The sequence below is a fragment of the Saccopteryx leptura genome, chromosome 11 (assembly GCF_036850995.1).
Source record: "Saccopteryx leptura isolate mSacLep1 chromosome 11, mSacLep1_pri_phased_curated, whole genome shotgun sequence".
Classification (NCBI taxonomy): Eukaryota; Metazoa; Chordata; class Mammalia; order Chiroptera; family Emballonuridae; genus Saccopteryx; species Saccopteryx leptura.
Genome location: NC_089513.1, coordinates 71,155,343 through 71,165,929, shown reverse-complemented (window position 1 = coordinate 71,165,929; position 10,587 = coordinate 71,155,343). Strand labels below are relative to the sequence as shown.

General features: G+C 48.1%; 1 protein-coding gene across 1 annotated transcript in view; it reads left to right on the top strand.

The window, feature by feature from the left end:
- The first annotated feature begins 4,280 nt into the window (after positions 1-4,280).
- The window catches only part of STXBP3 (syntaxin binding protein 3), a 47,136-nt gene continuing 40,829 nt past the window's right edge, over positions 4,281-10,587 (top strand). The window contains exon 1 of the mRNA XM_066352720.1: positions 4,281-4,439. Within this exon, the coding sequence (XP_066208817.1) occupies positions 4,391-4,439 (49 nt within the window). The 5' untranslated portion in view covers positions 4,281-4,390. The remainder of the gene's footprint in view (positions 4,440-10,587) is intronic.

Here is a 10,587-nt window from a genome sequence, read left to right as displayed (position 1 = left end):
ACATCTTTTGCAGGGTTGTCTCAAATATTAGTACAACTTGAGATGGAAAAGATCTATTAGAATACACAATGTATCTAGGATAGGACAAACTCTTTAGAAGAACAGCTCTGACTACTTTCTGAGAGCAAGGGCAGGTGTGTCCTCACCTGCGCAGGACTTCAAGATGGGCTGCAGAGAGGACTCAAGGGAGACATGGATCCAGAACGTTCTCTGGAAAGCGGCCAGAGCGAGCCGGCATGCTGGGAAAGTCCTGGACACGTGAAAAGTCTGCTTAGGCGACTCCTTCTGAGCTCTCACCTCCAGACGCACCACAGACTTCAACGCACCCACTTCTTAAGTGACCATCGACACCAGCACCAGCCACATAGGCCTCTAACCATTCAAGGGCTGGGATGTTCGCTCCCAGAGAAGGTGAGGTCAAGCCACCAGAGACACCACTCACCTCCAAACAAACCCCGAGGACTTCAGCATAGGGTAGCCAGCAGCAGCTGCCTGGCCACCTGTATTAACACCCTCATCTCAAACTGGGAGGAAGCATAGCTGCATGCAGGCTTCACCAAGCCAGAGCATCGGGTGATCTGACCTCTGCTGAAGCGCCTGGGAAAGCTGAGCTGCTGGCCTGTTGCTAGAAGGATCGCAGCCATGCGTTTAAATGTGCAAAGACTTGGGATGGAGAACAGCCAGGGGCAGGGCCTCAAACTGACATACATGCATCTTTTTCTGGGGTGAGGGGAGGGCCATCAATCTTGTTGGATGTATCCCCCACTCATACTGTAACAGTTTTTTCATCTTTGGAGAGGAAAGGCCATGATTATATATAATATAATCTGTTGTACCTAGAAAATTGTGTGTCCCTTGAATGCCTGTAAACTTATTATAAAATGGTACAAGTAGGACTCGTGTAGCACACACACAACCGAAGTGTTTACTCCCCCAAAGTACAGTATAGCTGTGAGGCCATGAACTAGTCAGGAACAACCACAGCGTTCTGTCCAGAAGGAATTGGAGTGTGGAGTCGGGATTCAGGTAAACTGAGAGAAAGGGCAACCTTCCCGATTTCTGTCCTCTTTCCCTTTCTCTGTAAGAACGATGAGACATATATAACGTGTCACTGATGGAGAGACATGCCCAGAGCATCTGCTCTTGCAAAGGAGACCAAACACAGATCTATAACAATGAAATTTGCTGCCTCAGAGAGCCCGCATGTGGAGGGTTGGCTGTGGTCCACGGCTGTTCCCAGAAATGAACGGGACTTGGGCCGGGGCACCCACATCATTCAGGGGACTCATTACTTAATATAGACCCCCAGGCACCTCCCCCCCCCCCCACACACACACACCAGAGATTCTAACTCAGGAGGTCTGGGACCAAGCCTGCGAATCTGTGTTTGTGACCAACTCACCAAGTGATTCGGACCTGTGGCCACGTTTGGGAACTTTAAAAGGCTTGCCTTGGTGAACTCGTCCTTGAAGCAAAATTTCAATAATGGGAGGTTGAGAAGTGTTCAAGGATAACTGAGGCATATTCAAATTTTTTAGTTTATTTGGGCAGAAATTGATTTGAACTTGGCAGCTGCAAGCTGGAAGTGGTTAGGAGCCTCCACTGATGGGAGTAGGGGGAAAGACTTCTATAGAGAAGAGGCTGAATTAAAGCAAGATAGTGTTTGATTGGCTATGGCTCAAGCTGTTGCCTTATTTGGAAAAGCCTAGTTGGCTGTTTGTGATTGGTTGTTCTTAGATTTTGATTTCTTATCTTTGAGGTATTTATAGGCTTAGGTAGGTCGCTAAGGTATCAGAACCACCGCAGTCTAATTAATTTAACAGAAGATACAGGACTGTGGTATTGAGCACAGGCTGATGAGATCTAGAGGGTTCAGAGTGGGTCCATGCCCTGGGAGGGCATCCGTGAACTGGGGCAGCTTTCTGGGCTGTGGTCCAGAGCCCATGTGAGACTGTGCTAAGCCCTGTCGCCAGCAGAGTGTGGACTCTGAATCAAGCAGTGTCCATGGCTGACCGGAACAGCCAAAGAGCCGAAGGCAAAGGCCAAGTGGAAGGCCAGGATCCCTGGTTCTAGGACACCAGAGGGCTGGGACCAGGACAGCCATATGGAACAAACACCAGGTCACAGAAAATGAAATGACTGTCTACTTAGCTAGGCATCAAAGGCTGGGCTGCTTTGGTCAGGATTCCACAGAGGTCAGTATGGCCCACGCCGAGTGAACATAAAACCAAAACATGGATGAGTGTAGCACATACTACACACTTCTGAATGCTTTCCACATGCTCATTTCATTCTCATAACAACCCCATGAGCTGGAAAATAATATTATCGCCTTCATACAGGGAAGGAAAGTGAGACCCAGAGAGGTCAAGTAATCCACCCGTGTTTACACAGCTAGCCAGTTCAAATATAAATTCTCAGGGGGCCAAGTAAGTATGTAGCATTAATCAGACCTGCTAATCCATGATATCTTTATGGAAAATATTTCTCTGGATTATCATGATTAAGTCATCAATTATGAATGAAGAAGACCCGGGGATAGGATGGTGAGCGAGTGACTCTAAAGTAGAGCTTTTACACTCAGCTCTTGCTTGTTTTGGCTGTTTATCCACTCTGTAAATTGTACGAAGATTTTTCATTCCTGACCAGTGTCGGTGGACTTTACCTTCATGCCATGTGTCATGTTCAGGAAATTCAAATTCATTGTTCGATTTGTTTAGGCAAACAAACTAGAGGAGACTAGAGAGACAGCTCAGAGAGGTATGCAAAGCCCAGGGAGCAAGGGGGGCGGCGGTATTGTAGGACGGGATTGGCAATGGTCTTGGAGCCATCTTGTGGCCTTTCATGCCTTATTTAATTCCTCTGATGTTTTCACGTCTGTAAATTGGCAATGAAGATCATCTTGTTGGGTTGTTGTGAGGTTTCAGGTTATAGTCAACACATAAGTGCAATGGAACTGAGGAGTTTGGGGTCACACCGCTAGTGAGATGCACAGCCAGGCTGTGCAGGGTGTGGATCTGTGTCAGAGTGTGACTAAGGCCCACACTTGCTATTTTATACGGCCTGCCACCCTGGAATCTAGTCTTCAGGGGCATGAGACCTGGCTGCACCCCATGTGATGCAAGTCAAACTTCCTACCCAGAAGGACCTTTCTGTGTCATTCCTGGACACCTGGTCATTCTCAAGGGAAAGGAGATGGAGGCACTTCATCCACCTCCCTTGTCTGTCTTAGTTTAATCTTACAGGTCAAGGAGCTGCACTTCTAGAAGGGTGAGTCTGCCCTGGCAGAATGTCTCAGTGGTAGAGTGTCGGCCCAGTGTGTGGATGTCCCAGGTTCAATTCCTGGCCAGGGCACACAGGAGGAGCATCCATCTGCTCTCCACCTTCCCCCCCTCCTTTCTCTCTGTCTCTCTCTTCCCCTTCTGCAGCCAAGGCTCCATTGGAGCAAAGTTGGCCCAGGCGCTGGGGATGGCTCCATGCCCTCTGCCTCAGGCGCTAGAATGGCTCTGGTTGTAACAGAGCATCACCCCCTGGTGGGCATGCCGGGTGGATCCTGATCGGGCCTATGCGGGATCTGTCTGCCTCCTTGCTTCTCACTTCAGAAATATAAAAAAATAAATAAATAAATAAATAAGCCTGACCTGTGGTGGCGCAGTGGATAAAGCGTCGACCTGGAAATACTGAGGTCACCGGTTCAAAACCCTGGGCTTGCCTGGTCAAGGCACATATGGGAGTTGGTGCTTCCAGCTCCTCCCCTCTTCTCTCTCACTGTCTCTCCTCTCTCTCTCTCTCTCCTCTCTAAAAATGAATAAATTAAAAAATAATAAATAAATAAATAAGGGTGAGTCTGCACTGTCCTGTCTTTTTCTTATGGCTTGGGACTAGCAGAACTTGACTTACAATTTAAAACATAAAAAAGAAATAACGAGTGCATTTGTTTAAAATTTTCAGCAGTTGAATCTATTCAATTAAAAGAGGTCAGGGCTCCAGCTTCATTTCTTATATACTCCTTGACTGGAAAAACCATTCATGCTGCTAAAAATATTACGTGGAGAATCCCTCCCTTCTATAGTACCAACGAATTCAACATTTCTTAGATTGTGCCTGCACGTTTTGTTGTTGTTTTTACTTCTGACGTCACCCGACGTCGAACCCTAGGTGATCCAGGCTCCCGCTAGGGGGCGAGCGAGCGCCCACGGAACTTCCAGCCGCTCTGCGCAGCCTCCGCCCAGGGGTGGGCGGGAACCCCGTACAGATGCGCATGACGTCACCAGAGGGCGCGCCCGAGTGGGCGGGGCCACCCCGGGCCACCCCACCCCGAGCTCCCCTCCGCGGGCTGAAGTAGGTTGCAAGCGGCAGGCGGCGGCGGCTAATCCGCGGCGTCGGGAAGATGGCGCCGCTGGTGACAGAAAGGGGGCTGAAGAACGTGGTGTGGCAGAGTGAGTGCGGTGGGGGAGGGGCTGCGAGAGAGGAGGCCGGCGGCGCCGGCCTGGCGTTCCTGCCCCAGACCGGCCTCCCCGTGGGGGCCGCCGCGGACACTTGTTGCTCCGGGACGCACGTCCCTGCGGGGACTTCCTCCGCTTCCCTTCCTGACCCCGTTTCTGGGCAGGGCAGGGCGCGGGGACGCAGTCTGGTCGCGGCGTCGGGCGCCCGCTTGCCCGGCAGGCGCCGGCCCGGAGCCCCGCCCCGGTGAGCGGCCGGCGCGGCGTTTCCTGCGCGCCGTTCCCTGCGCGGGGCTGGGCCGCGGCCCCCGCTCCGCCGCGGCGGCCGGGCCGGGCGCGCCCCCCGCCGGGGGCGTCTCCCTCGGGGACGGTCGGAGCCCGCGCCCCGCGCTGCAGGTCCCGAGCGCCGCTTCTGCTTTGGGACCGTGTTAGGACCCAGGTCGGGGTTACTACTCCAGTTTCCCGTGTCCTTAAAAAAGCAAAACAAACAGCTTGCTGTCAGCTCACACCCCCTTCCGCCGTTCCTACGGGGCCCCCTAGGTCCACAGTTCTCCAGCGGTCAGATCTCGGGGCGCAGCCGCGCCCTTCCACGCGCGGGGCAGCTCCCTGTTGTCAGGACGGTGCTGCTTTCTGGTGACGGCGGGCGGCCACTGGCGTCACAGCCGCTGCGGACCGAGGTCTGCCGGGTGGGAGAGGGCGGACGCCACCGAGCAGGCAGAACCACCCTGCTGGGCATTGCTGGAGGCAGAGTTAGGGTCTAGCCGTGGAAAGGGAGCAGCGTCTAATTAGTTGTTCTGACTCCGGCTGGTGGGGCGAAGAGCAGAAATGACTGCGTTAAAATTCTCGGAGTTACAGAGTTCCTTGCGTGACATTGAAACTCAGTTGAAATCAATAACTGCCATTGTGTGAAATATACCAGGCACGGAAAGACAAGTGTATAAAAGAGAAGGAAAAAAGGGGAGGAGGATTACGAAAACACTTTTTAAAAAAATGGATAATTATTGGCTTTATGTTTTTCAAGATTTACGTGGCTGACTTTTTTTTTTTTTTTCCCCTTCATTTTTCTGAAGCTGGAAACAGGGAGAGACAGTCAGACAGACTCCCGCATGCGCCCGACCGGGATCCACCCGGCACGCCCACCAGGGGGCGACGCTCTGCCCACCAGGGGGCGATGCTCTGCCCCTCCTGGGCGTCGCCATGTTGCGACCAGAGCCACTCTAGCGCCTGGGGCAGAGGCCACAGAGCCATATCCAGCGCCCCGGCCATCTTTGCTCCAATGGAGCCTTGGCTGCGGGAGGGGAAGAGAGAGACAGAGAGGAAAGTGCGGCGGAGGGGTGGAGAAGCAAATGGGCGCTTCTCCTGTGTGCCCTGGCCGGGAATCGAACCCGGGTCCTCCGCACGCTAGGCTGACGCTCTACCGCTGAGCCAACCGTCCAGGGCCCGTGGCTGACTTTTAAGATATGGTAGTTTTTTAAATCGCAGCTAAACAAGAGTTACATGAAAACGGGGAAGGAATTGTGTTGAATAGTTTTTAACGTAAATTCTGGTCCTTAGCACCAGCATTTATCAAGACAAATAAAAGGGTTAAAGTTAGTAATGCCAGTCTCGATAGCATGGAAACTAGGCAGGAGTGGGAGAGTTTAGAGGTAACATTTTCATCCTCTGAGGCAGCACCAGGATATCTAGATGGGAGAGTCAGATGAAGGAGACAGGAGACTGAATGGAAGGGAAGAGACACGAGAGTACGAAGTAGTTCTTTTTTTTTTTTTTTTTTACACAGAGACAGAGAGAGAGTCAGAGAGAGGGACAGATAGGAACAGACAGACAGGAACGGAGAGAGATGAGAAGCATCATCAGTTTTTCGTTGCGACACCTTTGTTGTTCATTGATTGCTTTCTCATATGTGCCTTGATCACGGGCCTTCAGCAGACGGAGTAACCCCTTGCTCGAGCCAGCGACCTTGGGTTCAAGCTGGTGAGCTTTGCTCAAGCCAGATGAGCCCGCGCTCAAGCTGGCGACCTCAGGGTCTCGAACCTGGGTCCTCTGCATCCCAGTCCGATGCTCTGTCCACTGCGCCACCACTTGGTCAGGCCGAAGTAGTTCTTAAACCCTGGCGGGGCAGCTCCTCAGCTGGTTAGAGCTTTACCTCCCTACACCAAGGTTGGGTTCCATCCCCCTAGGCCCTAGGGGCACATACAAAAATCAACCAATGAATACATTAATAAGTGGAATAACAAATCAATGTTTGTCTCTTTCTCTAAAAATCAATAAGTAAAAACATTAAAAAATAGTTGTTACAATCTTTTTGTAAATAGAAACACAACAGGGGCAAGATACTGCAGTTCCGTCAGCATTTGGTGAATAGAGAGAGAGAGAGAGAGAGAGAGAGAGACAGAGAAGGGGAGCCTCAGATCTATTAGCAAAAGATGATGGGGTCTGAAAGAAATGAGGAAGGAGTCTCCTTTGAGGAGGGAGATTCATACATTTGACTGGGAAAAGGCCTTGCTAGGCTGAAGATAGTGCAGGTAGTTCAAGGTAGAAAGCTAAATGATGTTCAATTTACTCACGAAGTAGGGAGAAGGGAACTAATTGTTTTGAATGTTTACTCTGTGCCAAGCACTCTGTACACATATTAACACTTAGTGTTAATCTCTGATTCACAGCTTTTATAGCTGCATTATTCAAAATAGTCAAAAGTCAAAACAACCCAGATGTCCATAGATAAATAACGTGTGATATTTCACACAATGGAATATTGTTAGGCAATAAAAAGGAATGAAGTACTGATACATGTAGCAATGTTGATGAACCTTGAAAAAAATTATGCCAAATGAAAGAAGCCAGTCACAAAGAGACACATATTGTATGAAATATCTGGAATGGACAATCTATAGAGACAAAGGAAATGAGTGAGGGGGTGGGGATTCAGCCATGTTAGCTAAGATGAATGGTTTCCTTTTGGAGTAATGAAAATGTGCTAACATTGATTATGGTGAAGGATGCACGACTGAATATACTGAAAGCTACTTAATTGTACACTTTGGGTGCATTACAGTTGACCGTTGAACAACACAGATTTGAGCTGCACGCATCCATTTATACAATAATTTTTTCAATAATTTTCCTGTACTGTTTCCGATCTGGGGTTGGGAGTCTGCAGATGCAGAGAGCAGATGATACACATTGATCTCTGCCATTTTATATCGGGGACTTGAGCAGCTATAGATTTTTTGTATGTGTGTAGGTGAGGGTAGAAGGGCTGAGTCATCCTGGGACCAGTCCCCCACTGATACTGAAGGACAGCTCTAGAAGTTATCTCTTCCTGGGGAGTCAAGTCATGCATGGATTTTTGACTGCACGGAGGTGGTGCCCCTAACTCTCCGCATTGTTCAAAAGTCAACTATAGCCTGACCTGTGGTGGCGCAGTGGATAAAGCATCTACCTGGAAATGCTGAGGTCGCCGGTTCGAAACCCTGGGCTTGCCTGGTCAAGGCACATATGGGAGTTGATGCTTCCAGCTCCTCCCCCCTTCTCTCTCTCTGTGTCTCCTCTCTCTCTCTCCCTCTGTCTCTCCCTCCCCTCTCTAAAATGAATAAATAAATAAAAAATAGTTAAAAAAAAAGTCAACTAAATGTGGTATGCAAATTTCATCTCAATAAAGCTATTTAAAAAAACCTGATAAAACTATTAAAAATAATTTTAAAAACCTGATAAAACTATTAAAAATAATTTTCACACCCTGGTCTTTTGGCTGCAGGGTTAAGCTGTGACATGTCTGTGACTTTTTTTTTTTAATTGATTGATTTTAGGGAGAGAGAGAAAAACACTGATATGTTATTCTACTTATTTAAGCATTCATTTCATTGGTTGACTCTTGTATGTGCCCTGACTGGGGATCATACCACAACCCTGGTATATTGGGACGATGTCTAACCAACTGAGCTCTCAGGTCAGGGCGTGTCTATGCCTTTATGTTTAAACCTTAGTTGGGAGCCCAGTCTGGTTCAGTAGTCTCCTAACTGAGCCTGTAAGTCCTTGTTCTTCCTCACTCCAGTCACCAGGCCAGTCGCTGCCAGGATAATTTTTCTGTAACAGTAATGTGATCTGCAGGGCTGGAGCTTAAAATTCAGAACAGACCCTAGCAGAATGCACTGGATAACAATGCTTGTTAAAAGTCAACAGTAGAAGCCTGACCAGGCGGTGGCGCAGTGGATAGAGCATCCATGGTCGCCGGCTTGAGCCCAGAGATTGCTGCTTGAGCAAGGGGTCACTGGCTCGGCTGGAGCCCCCTCCCCTAAGGCACTTGTGAGAGAGCAATCAATGAGCAACTAAGAGTGCCACAATGAAGAATTAATGCTTCTCATCTCTCTCTCTCTAAAAAAAAAGTCAACAGTAGATCAGTTTATTTTATTTATTTATTTTTTAGCCAGAGACAGGAAAGGAGAGAGGAAATGAGAAGGATCAACTTAGTTGTAGTACTTTAGTTCATTGACTGCTTCTCATAGGTACCTTGACCAGGAGTCTCCAGCCAAGCCAGTGACCCCTTATTTAAGCCAGCGACCATAGAATCATGTCAGTGATCCCATGCTGAAGCTGGTGACCCTGCACTCAAGCCAGCAACATTAGGATTTCAAACCTGGAACCTTGTGTCCCAGGTTGACACTCTATCCATTGCGCCACCAGCAGTCAGGCAACAGTAGATCAGTTTATAAATTCTCCCAGTTTTAGCTACCTGAAGTCACTAATTTATTCAGGAAATATTATTGAATTCCTATAGAAATGCAGCAGAAGGTAGACAGGTTCTCAACTTTCTTGAAGCTTGCATTCAAATGGGGAGTAATAGAAAATAAATATGTAAACAAAGAATTAACTATTTCCATTTGTGATAGGAGCTACTGAAGGAGGTGGATCAGGAAAGGTGTCTCTGAATAGGTGACATTTGAGCTGAGTCCTTTAGATCTTATGTTAACATGAGAAGGAACTAGCCATTAGGCACTACCCTTTAAAAAATAAACTGCTTTGGTGCAAAAGGTACATTTATTTGCAAAACTAATTCCCATACTTAAAATCAATGACGAGTGCTTGGTATTTCTCATTTGTCACTTTTTGCTACAGGGAAATGGTAGCAAAACTGTCTCTGATAAAATAAAAATGTTTTAATAAAATATGTTTAATTAAATAAAAATATAATGAAGGCCTGACCAGGTGGTGGCACAGTGGATAGAGTGTCAGACTGGGATGCAGAGGACCCAGGTTCGAGACCCCGAGGTTGCCAGCTTGAGCACAGGATCATCCGGTGTGAGCAAAGCTCACCAGCTTGGACCCAAGGTCGCTGGCTCGAGCAAGGGGTCACTCGGTCTGCTGAAGGCCCACAGTCAAGGCACGTATGAGAAAGCAATCAATGAACAACTAAGATGTCGCAACGAAAAACTGTTGATTGATGCTTCTCATCTCTCTCCATTCCTGTCTGTCTATCCCTATCTATCCCTCTCTCTGACTCTCTTTCTCTGTAAAAACAAAACAAAACAATGAAGTTTATTTAGAAAATAAACATGAGCCTGACCAGGCGGTGGCGCAGTGGATGGAGCATTGGCCTGGGATGCAGAGGACCCGGGTTCGAGACCCCGAGGTTGCCAGCTTGAGCGCGGGCTCATCTGGTTTGAGCAAAAGCCCACCTGGTTTGAGCAAAAGCTCACCAGCTTGAACCCAAGGTCGCTGGCTCAAGCAGGGGGTTACTCGGTCTGCTGAAGGCCTGTGGTCAAGGCACATGTGAGAAAGCAATCAATGAGCAACTAAGGTGTTGCAATGCGCAATGAAAACTGATGATTGATGCTTCTCATCTCTCTCCATTCCTGTCGTCTGTCCCTGTCTATCCCTCTCTCTGACTCTCTGTCTCTGTAAAGTAAAAAAAAAAAAAAAGAAAATAAACATGACAAAACAACAGTAATTAAATCCACCAAAAGCAAGTACAAGCCACTATCTTTTTCCTTTATTCAATACAATCTTTTTTCTTTCTTGTCTATAAACAGTAAACTAATCTAATTTCTAAAATTTGTATTTTAGAGGAAACTTTATAGAAAATGAAGCTAGAAAAATTATAAGTATTGCCCCTTTTCCCCTTTTTTCTTCTAGTCTTTATATAGCT